The sequence below is a fragment of the Gavia stellata genome, chromosome 8, assembly GCF_030936135.1.
Source record: "Gavia stellata isolate bGavSte3 chromosome 8, bGavSte3.hap2, whole genome shotgun sequence".
Lineage (NCBI taxonomy): Eukaryota > Metazoa > Chordata > Aves > Gaviiformes > Gaviidae > Gavia > Gavia stellata.
In genome coordinates, this window is record NC_082601.1 from 29,235,122 (window position 1) to 29,249,510 (window position 14,389).

Here is a 14,389-nt window from a genome sequence, read left to right on the forward strand (position 1 = left end):
CTGCTCTGTAGTGGTAGTGGAGTTCATGAGGTGAGATGAATAACTACCTTCCCTGCCTTGTGAAAAATGAAAAGTCTTTTTACTTATTAGTACATAGTCCTGTTAATTTCTCAAAGCATAGTCATTTAAAGACGGCTAAAGGACAAGAAATATTCTAGTCCCTCTTTGCAAACACTGTCTCTGAGGGACAGAAGACATTCACTGTCCCTCTCTTCTGCTGTGGCGTACAGTATGCAGGTGTCAAGTGACTTGGGTGGAGGAAATCTATTCACAGTGCTCCCTTTGCCATGCTTTATAACCTGCCTGAAGAACTTTTTGTGTTTGTGTTCTGTTGTTTGTCTTTCAGGAGCTCAGAGCAGGTTCATTATCTTAAAATGTGAACTGGGACATTTTTAAAAAATGAAACTGAGGTGATGGTGGCATGTATATAACCTGTATGTCAGGTTTACTTGTAGCAAGCATCTTCACCTTGAGAGACTGCCCAAGATGGAAGCTCTCTGATGTCTAAGCCTGTCTTGCTGTAAGGAGGTGGCTATTATAACTTGTTTATTTTTTCTTGAGTAGATCTCAAGGAAAACCAGAATGTGTTAATTGTATGTGCAAATGAATCGGAGATGGAAAGAGGAAGAAAAAGAACGGGAGAAGGATGAGTTTCATTCATCCAAAATGAAGTTTGGTGTATGGTGATGTGAAGGAGACAGAAGGAAGTGGTTATCAGTCCTTGTTCATGCTGTTGTGTTTTGACTCGTAGTCATAGTAGTACCTAGTCCTGTTAATTTCTCAGAGCATGATCATTTGAAGATGGCTAAAGATCAAGAAAGATTCTAGGCCCTCTGGTGCCTAGGGATTGACTAGTGATTTTTTTTTTTTTTGCACCGTTTAGCATGTTAAATGTAAAGCTGATAGTGAGTTGTGCTTTATGCTGTGTTAGTCTCTCTCCAAAGACTAAAAAGAAACTCTGCTTTCTGGTTGTTGGCTGTGTCTGCCTTCACTCAGTAGTCCCCTTGACTTCAAAGGAAAACAAGGGAAGCTTTTTCTGCCCTTTCCCAGATGGGTAACAGTTTTTCTCTCATGAGTCTGTGGTACTACACAGGCCTTATGGATGAGTTGTTTGGTTGTCTTTGTTTTGCTCTTTCCACTCTGATCCTTAAGAGCCAGCAAGGCAAACAGTGTGAGCAGACTTCACAAAACCTGCAGATGTGCTGAGATAAAACCAACCTTAGTGACAAAGATAAATCTGTTTCTGTACTGACCTGATCTGATTAGAGTTTCTGTTTTGACATCAGGTTTTCAGCACCTTCAAAGACAGAAACTTTTAAAAACAAGTATTTAAAGTGACCTTATGTAAGATTTTATTTTTTTCCAGGACTTCTTTCCTGCTTTGTAATTGCACCATTTGGCAGTATCGCATTCAATGATGACTTAAAAAAAAATAAAATTGGGGGAAGGATAAGTTTTCACAACTAGTTTTGAAAGATAAAGTGAATGAATCTAAACAAAAAAAATCTAGTGTTTGTGCATGAAAATACATAAAATGAGATTTGAAAAAAAATTTTTGGTTCAGCTCATGTGTCAATGTATAATTTATTCCTGTTAGGAGGAGTAAAATCTCTTCTATGTTGTCTTACTGTGTGAAGAAAACTTCTTAACCTCTGAAAATCAAAGTGTGTGCTTTGGCCAGAAGCAAAGCATCATGGATGTTTTATTCAGACTGGCTTTACTTCCTGTGATCTCTCATTTTATTTCCTGTATTGAAATCGGGACACAGAAGCTGACGTAAACCAGGCACGAACAGATCAAGTGTGTCCTTCTCCAATAAACACCCATGTTAAGAAGTATTTTGATCTTTTGAGAGGCTCAGGTTTTTTGTGGTTGCTGTGTTTTTAATCCTCATGAAAAGATCGTCCTTGATGCTCATTTGCAGGTAATGTTTTGTTTTTTTAAAAAATGTACTGATTTAAGGATTCTTCAGTTACTTTAATTCCTGTATGTTCCTCATACATCCAGATACCTAGAATTTTTTTGTTTTGTTTTGGGAGTCAAACTTGGAAACAGTTCAGTACACTGAATTAATAAGGGAGGCTTACTAAGGGAAAATTTTGGGTGGGAGTTGGCTGCTAGTGTGGTAGGATGATACCATGCTCAATAGTTATGTTGTAATCTAGTATTCGTTTAATTTTCTTGAGGTAATTGGTCTAAGATTGCTTAAGTTACTATTAGGCCAAGACTGATTTTAAGAGGCCCTCATGTAGCAGGCAGTGGTGTCCTATCCTAGCCTCATGAAATGTGTGAGATCTTGGTGATTATCTCAGCTATGTGCTTAAATGTGTTACAGTCATGTGGTACAGCCTATAATTTCAAAAGCATTTACTCAAGTAGTTTGTTTAATTGGGCCTCTTGCAGAAAGGGAAATGCGAGAGAGCAGCTCTTACTGAGGTACAAGTGTTACAGCTACGAGGTGGGTCTCTTCACTGGCAGATGCCTTTCTGGTAGGAAGCTGACGGATGTGAAGACTGCTCAAAATGATGTCACTGTCAGTATTGTGGGTTTCTTTAAAATTTCTTGCTTGCTTCGCTTTATGGTTTATGGTAAAGACCAGTTTTAGGGCTACATGCCTGTAACTGTATCAGCTGAAGTGAAAATGCCCATGCTGTTTGCGAATACTATGGAAAGGGAAGTGAAGTTATATTTTGGTAGCGAGGTTGAAAGCTTGTTAGTCAGCCCTGCTAAATTTACTGTTAAAAGTGAAGAACTTCATCTTGTATGTACTCCGAAGTTTGATTGCTTGGGAGTAACTTCTTCCTGTTCTCCATCACCCCCCAGTTAAGGCAGAATTCCGTTCTTAAGATCCTTTCTTAGGTGGCTTTATTTTTATAGTACTTTGTTTTATCTGGAGGGCAGATTAGGAAGCACCTTTTACAGTCACTTTTCTAGGACTATTTCTACTGTATGGCCTTCTGTGTTTTCCATAGTTTTATTGCTGGATGCTTAAAAGCAGTTTCTTTCTGAGCAGACTACCTTCTGTCCTTTGCTCTCACCTCAGCTTTAATTTCTGTCTTTGAGCTCAATCAGTATACATCTTTTTCTTGAATATTACTGACATGAGAGAATGTGTGTTACTTCAGCTGGTAGAATGATATAAAGGAGTTTTATCTTCTCTCTAGCATCTTAAAGCATTTTCACTTGTAATGCAAGCAGGTTTAGAGTTTTGGTGAAGGACAACAACAATACAATACTATGGAATACCTGAGGAATCTTTTTTACTATCTCACTGTGCTGTAACGTGTTTCTATTCCTTGTGTTACCTTGAAGGTTTCTGCTGCTTTTGAATTTCTAACTAGAAAGGATTGAAAATGTCTTGTTTAATTTTATGCAGTTGAACTATAAGAGCTATAAAGACAATGTAATTAATTCCAGGTAAGAATTTATTTTCAACAGTGAGACCTAGAAATGTGGGTTTGTAACTTCCTCTGTTATACTGGAATGCAAACTAAACTCTGGAAACTTCCTGAGCAGAGAAACCTAAATGTTGCTTTTTCTCTATTTCTGGAAGCTTGTGAGAAGACCACCTAATTTATACTCAGTTAGCCTTCATATAGGGAGGTTTATTTGGGTCTGGTCAGTGCTAGGACCTGCTGAATTCAGTAAATGTCTGGAACAGACTTAATCTCTTGTGCAGAAAGCTGTCTTTGCTTTTTACAGAAGCTCTTGTGTTTGCTTTTAGTCCTTAAAAATGTCAGCTCTGCAACACAGAATATTGTTACAGAAATTATACAGTTCTACTACTTCAACTGTCTTCACATGTATTAATGTAGTTCTTTGCCTACTAGGAGGATGGGGTGTGATATGTTTTTACTAGGGGTTCTCTTGGGTTGTATAAGGACGTTCAAGTGCGTGCACCTTATGTTGTTGCTGAGATCTAACCATTCAGCTTTAGATCGTTCTTGAGAAATACCTCTGCTGTGACTGAGGAATATTTAACAACCACCAGTGATAATATGTAGTATGCAAACATTTGCTTCCTGATCAGCTGCTGATTTTGGGAATTCAGTATTCATATTCCCATAAAACCAGAGCCCCACTTCTACTACAGCTGATGATGGCAGCCCAGTTGCTGGCAGTTGAAATGCAGTCTGACTAGAAGTACCACTTCAGGCTTGTTTGAAGGTGGCTATGGTAAACAAACAAAAAATGCTAGAGGCTGTTCTAATTTAGTGATAAGTTTTAAGAAGGAGTTAGAGGTGAAGTTTGAGGCTGTGACCAATCTCATCCATCTATTCATCTCCAACTCCCTATTTGTACTACTTTCCACAAGCTGTGGTTTGAGAGTAACTAATACTTAGTGCTATTTGGCTGTGGATGATGATACATCATGTAGCCTTGGAATGCTTATAGAAATCATTAAATACTTCTTATATTGGGAGGGAGTTGATCACATTTCAATATACAATCTAAAAATAATTAAATGGTAGAACCTCTCTCTCTTTTACTAACCCTAACCTAAATTATCCCCTTCATCAGGAAATATGTTCTGATTATGGATTTTTTAATCCTATTTTTACACTGTCTAAATAATAGAAAACAATGTAGCTGGAGTCTGAGCCTTCCCCCGAACTTTGACCTAGCATTTATTCTGTCGCTGTGGATGTGGGACAGGCATATGTGACTTCCATTTTTTAAATACATCCTTTTTCATCCTGTAATTCATTGAAATCTATTTGCTCTAGTGAAGCAGTAATGTGGAGGTGCTTCTAAAATATCAGGAGGAGTCTTACTAAGCATTCCTACTTCTGAATTTTTCAGTGCATCCTATCTTTACCAAACTTAAATTAAAAATTCCAGGTTAGGGATGACAGTTTTACGCATTCTGCACAGCAGAACAAGAAACAACACCAAACAATAATTAATTGTGAAATCATTAAGTGGTGGTGTTTATTTTATTGATGGCCAGCTGAAACGTATTTAAACTTGTTAGGTTTCTCTTGCTCATTAACAGTCTGAAATACACTATGTCAACTGCAACATTTATATAGTATGTTGCTTTAGTTTTCAGAAAAGTAGACTGACACTTTCCTATTCGAGTTTGGAACAAAAGGAATTAAGATGGTGCTCCAAGTTTTTGATACATTAAAAATGTGTATCTATGGATGTATATATATATACAAAACTAACAATAAATGGGAATCTCTTTTAATTATAGACTGATTGGTCTTTCATTGAATGTGTGTTTGATGACTGAAAATAAATGCATAGAAGAATTCTTGAACCTATTTTAGACTATTTGAACACTGGAGGTGTTGCATTAGGTGGCAACAGTTAAGTTAGGATTCTGTGACAACATGAATGTCAAAACCACTTTTTTAATATATCTCACTTCTCTGCCTACATCACACTTGTGCATTCATATGACCTGGCTTTAATTTAACATTTGGTAAATATTTGCATAGTAATTCCTGAAGTGTTCTCCCACACATAAAGGAAATGATGATGAACAGCTTTTAAGTGGCTTGATGTTAAACACAAACATGACTTGCAGCCCTAAGGTAAAATGCACATTAGAGTAACTGTTCAATATTCATTTGGGAAGTGCTGGTATGTATTATGCCAGGTAACTTAGTCGTACTTTATGTGTTTAGATGTTTCTGTTGTATACCTCAACTAAACTTCTGCATAAGGGTTATATGGCATGCTGTAAGATAACTTCTCCCCACTCGTGGTGTTAGGATTTTTTGGAAACGTTTTGAAGAAAACCTGTAGATGTGTTTTCTCTTAAATGACCCTGCCAACAGGACAGCATTTAGGAGCACAGATAGATGGTAACCGTACTGGAATGCTGCCCAGAGCTTCTAGGCTGCTGTTAGCTACATTTTTACAAGAGCCTCATTCTTTTGTTTTTCAAAACTTAATTCTTCGTGAGCATGTGAACTTCCAGTGATGATGGTTAAGAAGATATTGGGAGGAATTATTCTAGACACTGTCACTCATTAGAAGAGGATTTTAATCTTAAACTAGAAAACTAGAACCTCTCAGTTAAAAAAAAAAAAATGTTGTCTTAGCATTTTAGAATACAGTTCTTACACTTTTTTGCTTTATATTTAGTAGTTTTCTCAGCAAGTGCCCTCTCAGTAAATAGGTCCTTAATCAATCCCTTCCCTGAGCAAAAATGGAGTAGGTGTAATCTTATCCTGTATTGTTTATAAACTTAAAGATCCAGCATTTTGTGCTTTCAACAGATTAGGAGTGTGATTTCATTGAAGCAAACATATGCAAGCTGGGATCAACCCTTCACACGCGTAATGTTGCAACAGCCTGTCACCTCTGTTACTGGTGTTAACTGGGTTCTGACTTTCCTTTCAGACCCTTCAGAAAATACTGTAGAAGCAGAACAGCTGTCTGTTTTGCAAGAACTCCAGTGATATACTTTATAAAGTTACCCTGTTACTTTAGACATGCAGTCTCCTGCCTCACAGTTTTAGAATATATGGAAACCTGAAGTGTTCTTGACGCTCTTTTTGTGATTGTCGTATCTTACTAAAACATGAGAAACTTAGACCATCCTTTTCTAAGGAAAGTTTAGATTTCTCCAATGATGATTCTATCTTGGATGTACCACAGTTATTTTTCAGACCTATTCTACTACTTTTGAGGTCTAAATGTGTGAAACGCCCGTGTATGTGCATGCATATGCACGCACATTCATTTTTCCTCCTGTTACTCTCCATCCCCTACTCATCATGTGGATGAAATGCTATTTGGGACTTAAGATATTAAACTTTTACATCTGCTGGTAGTTAATGGCTTGTTTTATATGGTGAGTTAGCTAAAATATTGGTATTTTATTTATTGAAGCTGTCTGGACTCTTGGTGGGAGTAAAGAAGCACAGAAGAAATTGCTATATAGATTTTAGGGTTTTTTATATAGACACTTTGTATCCTGTGCATGGCAGTGTTTGGAGTTCATCCAAAGAACAGAAAATGTTCTCTGACTTTGAAACCTCTTTGGAATTGGTGAGTGATTTTGCTGGTCAGTTGAACTGTTGTTAGTTCTGTGACTGTGCAAAGGGAACTTCCTCCACCTAGGCTATCTAGCAGTAGTTACTACTTGCTTCATCAAACAAGTCTATAAAAAGCATCTCCCTCCCTCCTCCTCCTCCCCCCCATTGAGCTTTTACACTCCTTTTCTCTTTGTTTCTTTTTCAATGACACATCTGGGTTGGTGCAGCTACTGAATCACAAATAGAAGCAATCATTGAAAGCAAAATATTCCAATCAGCTGTTTATTTTTTCACATCAGCTTTATTCTGTCTACAGGACACTTAAACAGTGTAGTACGTATAACAGGTTTTAATATATCTTCAGACAAAAATGTTAGCTGCAGAAGTTTGTCTAATTAAGTGGAGTGATTTTCAAGTATGCTGTTTTAGTGTTACTAACTATGGAAACTTTGTGATTGCATTAGTTAAAAGGTTCAGGAGGAACATCTGTAGCTACTGATGCCTTCCAGTTTGAGAGAATCATATTTTGTAAGTTTATTGGTAGGGTCAAGTGACACTCTTTCACAAGGTTTCTCAATTAGGTAAATTGTTTGATGTAAATTAACATGCTTGCTTGTTGCACAGAGGTATGTTTCCTTTCTGCCTTTTCATCTTAGAATTTTGTGGTTATGGTAAAAATACTTAACCATGGGCTTTAAAATAGAACTTTGAGCTGTAATCATCTACACTTCATCACTTTGCAGAGACAAAAGCATGTTAATTGATTTTTTAAAATTTTGTAATTTTGAACACGTGATACCTAGAATGAACAAACATTTGCTATTTCACAAATGGGTGGTTTCAGTGTGAAATGAAATAACTGTAGTTAGAGGTAAATTGCAGATTAAATAGACATGATACAAATACAGATACTTTTATGTGTTTAATTGGGTGGTTGTCATTCAGCCATGCTGTACCTTAGGTATACTTAACCCTCAAACAAGTGCAAGGGGGTAAAAAGGCTGTGGGTTAACTGAAGGCAGCTAAGTCCCACACAGCTGCTTGCTTACTCCTTGCCCAGTGGGCTGGGGGGGAGAATAGTAAGGGTACAAGTGAGAATAGTAAGTGTACAAGGGTACATGAGCTGAGATAAAGACAGTTTAATATTTAATAGGTAAAACAAAAGCTGTGCACACAACTCTGCTGCCCACCCCTTCTTCCTCCTTTCCCCACCTTTTATTGCTGAGCACAGTGTCAGATGGTATGAAATATCCCTTTGGTCAGCTGTCACAGCTGTGTCCCCTCCCAGTTTCTTGTGCACCCCCAGCCCACTCACTGGTGGGACAGTGTGGGAAATGGGGAAGGCTTTGATGCTATGTAAGCACTTTTCAGCAATAGTCAAAACATCCCTGTGTTATCAATGCTGTTATGGTCACAAATCCAAAACATAGCACCATGCAAGCTATTATGAAGAAAATGTAACTAACTCCATCCCAGCCCAAACCAGTATGTGTCAGTAGAAGAACTGAAACTGAACTGTGGAAGCTAGATGGGTCAGAATAGGAAAACATTTTGTTTAGAGTTCATCAGCAAAGTTGATAGTGGCATGATGGGCTGACCTGTTGGTAATGTTAGGATTGTTGTGGTGTGAGGTTTTTTGTTTGTTTTTTGACTTCTGCCTATTGATGATACAGTAAAAACGAGGCCTAATCCAACGGATCCACAATTGTACCTATGTTGGAATTATCCTGATTTATCTGCTGTCTGTATCACCTGATGGCCAAAGTTATAGAATGCCCATAAATAAATATAGAGCGGAATATCCCTGCTTCTTAGGGAATTCATTACATGGGAATATCCAAACTAGAGATAAAGAACTTGCTAGTCTATATAGTGTGTCTGTTGTGCTTCACTTCGCTTCTGAGAATTGTGATCTAATTAGACTTGACAAGGAAGAAGGCATTGGAGATACAGATGTAATATAAATGGAATCACTGGGATTGTGTATTGTACATCAGCAGTGCTCACTCTTTGTCCATTTCTGAAACCTTTCTCAAAGGTACGTGTGTGCATGACAGTTTCTTGACCCTTAATTTTAGCATATTCTGGCCAGTCTCCATAATACTTGATGGAGGACTCAAATATGCTTTGAAATCTTAACTAAGCATGTTTCCTTTCTTCAGTGTGCTGTAGAAGATGTGTCAATTCAACACTTGTCAATGCTGATACCACAGAGTACTCAAACATGTTGCTATGACTCGATGAACTGCCATGTGCTTGTTAAACCACAATAACTGGCCCTAATAGGATAAATGTTCGAATGTTAACTAAGGCAATTCAAACATAACTACCACTTAGCCGGTCCCCCTTGGAAGTTATGTGCGCACAGGTAGCTGGTATGGTTTGGGGTCAGTGGTTACAGACTGTGTGTGTCTGTTCCCTGATTTGTATTTCATGGCAGGGAGAATTTGCTGTTGAGCCGTGTGCTCTGAGCCTTTTGCCTTCAGGGTCAGTGGAATGATGGCTAAGCTCCCAGTTGTTAAAGTAGTTAATAATATATGATGAAAGAATTAGTTTCAGAAAACCAACATGATCCCTCCTAATATGGTACACAACGTTGCATTGGAATTTTAGAGCATTTATTTGTGAAAACAATCTGGGATTTTTTTATTTACCACCCCCCCCCCCCCCCCCCCAGCGTGACCTACCTCCTCAGAGAAATACATGATGGATGTTTTTTATATACATAAATATATGTATACACCACCACCCCCGTCCCAAACTGTCAGGAGTGGTGCATTCCATACATATATATATTTGTGTGTGTGTACTGATAATAACAGAAATATTCCAACTATAAACTATTATAAAATGAAAAAAGTTTAATTTCTCCTTATTTTTTGTTAAATATTTAACTTAAGTAAAGAATGATAAGGCAATGGAAATGTACATGTTAAAGATCTTTTGCATGGTGTTATATAGGTAGTGTCTTGTTAAATGTCTGTAGTTTTCATTCTTTCAGTTTCAATTTCAGGTAGTGGCTCCAAGCTTCTACCTCACTATTCAAGGAGAAATGGGTGGGAAGCAGATGGGGTACAAAGCGTTGTCAAATAGCACTTAAACCATACAAGGTTAGGTTAAGATGTCTTGTGTCTGTCTTATAGGATCCAGCTTCCTGGGTAAATATTCACCACCTGGAGTATACAGATGGAGGAATCCTGGACCCAGATGATGTGCTGGCAGATGTTGTGGAAGACAAAGATAAGGTACAGCTGGATGAAAATACTACTGTTGCTTTTTGCTGTGTCTTTTCAAATAAGTAATGCTACTTTCTCATTTCTTGGATATCTGGCAGGTGAAGTAGGTGTTAAATATTCTTAAATTAAACACGTATGTCCTTAGGTGCTATAGCTCTGTGTTTCTGGAGTAGAACTGGAGGGGGGGGGGGGGGAAAAAGGCATGACCAAAGCAATGAAGATAATGAGAGGAGCCTAGCAGTTGATTTAGGACTTAACCTTTTCAAGCAGTTCTGTATTTCTTTTTATTGCTGTATGACAGTGGAGTGGTGAAGGCATGTGAGTTTGGCAAGGCATCTTTTTTATGCCACTTAAAATATCTTTCATAATCTATTCCTTTGCCTAGGATTTCTAAGTTTTTGAGAATCATTCAGATGTCATGGTTGAATATGTGTGACAATAAACAGACAAATCCTGCAATGACAGGAACAGCTGCTTCAACTGTGTTAAATTTCAGGAGGAGTTTCTGTGATTTGCTACTGAAAGTCTAAGCAGGCCAGTTATTAATTTTAAAAGCTATGAGTCTCTAACTTTCAATTAAATTAAGATAGCTATCTTATAGGTATACCCTTTTTATAGATATCTATATAGATATATTCTTTCTGGGTAGATAAGTAGTAGCTGCAAAGAAATCCCTTTTAATTTTTTTGTAATATCAGGAAAATTTAGTTTTGGGAAACTAATTGGTGACTTATTTGCAGCATAGAGGAGGAGGGGTATAATTCATAATACTTTGCTGTTGTTTTTCTTTCTTTTTCTTCATAAAATCAGAGGAAAAAATATATCTGGTGACTTGAAACTGAAGATCCAGATATTGGATATGCCTGTACTTTCAGACAAATAGCTTTGTCTATTTACAGTGCCGTATGCTTGGTGACTTCAAAAATAATTTTGTATATTGCCAACAGAAGTGCTAGTTTTGTATGCTGTTGATTCTTCAATGACTTAATACAAAGTGCAACATTTTGCTTATGATTAATGAGGTACTGTTTCTCAGTACCCTAGAAAAGTCTAAGGTGTACTTCAGTGTCATTTTATGGTGGCTTGTGTGGGAATTCTTAAAAACAATGGAGCTCTGTTTGGTATATGTTCTTTTTATTAAACTTGTATTTCTTGCTTGTCCGTATTTACTGAAAGGGTACTTAAAACACCCTAAGACTTTTTTCCAGTAGTGTTTGGAGACTGAATACTGAGTTCTGATGATTGACACAGCTGTATATAAAGGCTAAGACCATAAGCACAAGATGCCATAAAATGAGAAATTGCATCAAAGGAAAATGCGTTACTGGTCTCATCAGTTAATAAAAATAAACAAGTCCACCCAGGATTTCCTCTATTTGAAGTACTGATACAGGAACACTTAGGCAAATGTGGGCAGGAGTTTGCAGAATATTTGATATATCACCCAGTTTTCAACTTGTTGCTAAAGCCTTTGCTCTACTTTATTGGTGGGTGTCACTGGTTGAGTGTGTGTTGCTGATGAGGTTTCTAGTTCACACACAACTGTAGTTTTAAGCATCTTCTGTTATAACAGTGCTAGGTGGGACTCTGTAGTTCTGAGTCTGCCTTGAGGAAAAACTACTGGAGAGCCAGGATCTTACTCGCTGAAGTGGTCTGGGGTGGTTTAGGAATACAGCAGACTCCTCAATTTCTCTTCCTGTGATGTCTCAATTACATGTGATGCATCACTGCCATCTTTTCTTCTTCAGAAGGCCTTGGTGAAACAGTGATAACTAAGACTTACTGAGCAGCAGCAGCTGCAGTGACGAGTGAGGTTTTTTGATTAAACTAGGGGAGAATCGTGTAATCATGTAAAGGTACTGCTTGTTAAGAGGTGGAAGAACTCTTTCATTTGAGAGTGGAATTGGGCCATAGCATGTGTAAGGAGCTGTCCATGCTACCTACTTACAAGGTTTGTTATGATCTGGTAACAAAGAACCAGCCCTATAAAAGGCTTACAGATATTTTTAATAGCTTTATTGTGGCCTGTTAGCCTTTGAGGCTTTGCCAGTGCTATTCCACAGTGAAAATATTGGCTAGGGGATCTTTAAGCTTTGCAAAAAGGGGAGGAGATATTTAGATCTTAGTGACCTCATAATTTGATGTTTAAAGTCGCTACATAGATGAAAGAATTTTTGGTACATTTGTCTGTGCACTGATACTCTTTGGTTATGATTATCTGTATGCGTGATAAATGAGCAGGCCACCGCTTTGTTGCTTTCTTGTCCTTGTCATCCTTTCCTATGCATCCAATGCAATGCAGTCTCTCATGAAATTAGTCAGTCTATAAAAAATAAGTGTTGCACTTAACCCCGCAGTGCCTTTAACCAAAGGTGTGTTTGGCATTGCTGACCGTCAAGCTCTTTAGTGGCAAAGGAAACTAGCTGATGCTTTTTAAAGGGTTAATCTGCTCTAGATTGTACTTTGATAGCAGTAAATTAGCACAGTTTCTTCAAAGGAAAGTGTGCTTGCTAATCTATTGAAATTCTTTCATTGTGGCAACAAAACAGTGAGTCGGAGAGAGCTATCTGATACAATTTATTTGGCATTTCAAAAGCTTTTGACAGTCCTTAACAATAGATTGTTAAGAGGCACAACTACTCATGAGTTAAGCATCAGCAAGTGCTGCCGTGGGTCATAAATTATTGAAAGGGAACAAAAAGATGGAATAAATGGTCAGTTTCCAACACTGTGAAATGATGGCACTGGGATGCATAATGCACATTATTGGGAATGGCAATGTTTTTGACCTCTGCTTATGTTAACTTCATGGTTTCCTCTTGAACTCAAAATCAATCAAAGTTTAGCAAATAGGCAGTACAGGAGATGATATTAATTGCTGTCAACTTCAGTTACACATGTTGGAGAGGGTGGCTCGTTCTATTTGCATATAAAAAAGGTCTAAATTAGTATTATATGTGTTTGGTAACATGTGTCATGTGAAAATGCTTTGGAAATTCTTTATGGTGAAAGCCTCTCTTGCTGCTGCTGCCTCAGCAATAATCTGTGGCCCGAATTGGATGTCAAAGCTAGTGTCGAGCAGTTCTAAAATACTTTGTTTTCACTGAGTTATCTAGCAAGTGGTTTGTGTCCCAGTTACTCTGAATGATAGATCTAATTAATTAAAAACCCCAAATTTTGTCACTCGAATAAAAGCATGCTATTTAAATTGTCTGCTTTTAATGTATTGAAGCTATAAATGCAGTCCTCTTTGTATGCTGTTCTTAACAGATCTCTGTCACTTGAAATTACTTTTTTCCTTGAGGAAGCAAATGCCCTGAGAAAATTTCTATGCTGTGCAAAAAATGAGTACAAAATGTTTCCTTTCCATTGTGTACATTGAGACTGTGCTTGACACATGTCTTAAATGCATAAACTTAATGTACATACCTAGGTTTCCCTCTGATTTTTATATGGAATCATGTTTTCAAATACAAACACCTGGGAAGACTAAAAAGATATAATGAAGCCCTGCGTTAAAGTTAAAACTTGCTTAGCTTATAGGAAAAGTTTCAACTGTTAATAACTTCCTAATCAGAACAGTTCTGCTCTCTGAATACATATAAAAGGCTACAGGGAAAATACAGTTTCTATCTAATCTAACATATATGTTCATATTATGACAGGGTTAAATACAAGCAAAACATGCTTACTGGTATGCCTTTATCAGTAGAGCCCTTCTGAAGTAGGGGATGATGGTCTGCTGTCAGGTTGCTGGGGTTTTTTGCTTGGGTTTTGGGTTTGGTGTTTGTTTGGTTTTTTTTTGTTGGTTTTTTTTTTTTTTTTTTTTGTTAAGATTGTGCTTGCAAGGGCAGTATTGCAGAGTCTACAGTTTGGCCAACAAAGTTGTTGAACATTTGTGTAAAGATACCATTTCCTGATCAGTGCTGCTAGCAAAAGATCTGGGCTTGGCATCCTAGAAGGTGGTGTAGGTTTAATCTCTCCAGAGGCTTGTTTGTTAGGAGTTCCACTGCTTGAAGTGTAAGGCAGGGGTGTGTTGTGGTTTATTTGTGTGGTGTTCCTTTTTTAGGAGTGGAAGGAAAAAAAGGGTGTGTGATTGTGATGGGCATTGCGCTGACACTGAAATAGCAGGGTGCCAATATGGTCTTAGAAGTAGTT

General features: G+C 37.6%; 1 protein-coding gene across 1 annotated transcript in view; it reads left to right on the forward strand.

Moving 5' to 3' along the window:
• The window catches only part of PARD3B (par-3 family cell polarity regulator beta), a 427,904-nt gene that overhangs the window by 17,141 nt on the left and 396,374 nt on the right, over positions 1–14,389 (forward strand). Inside the window, exon 2 of the mRNA XM_059820147.1 lies at positions 10,139–10,240. Within this exon, the coding sequence (XP_059676130.1) occupies positions 10,139–10,240 (102 nt within the window). The remainder of the gene's footprint in view (positions 1–10,138; positions 10,241–14,389) is intronic.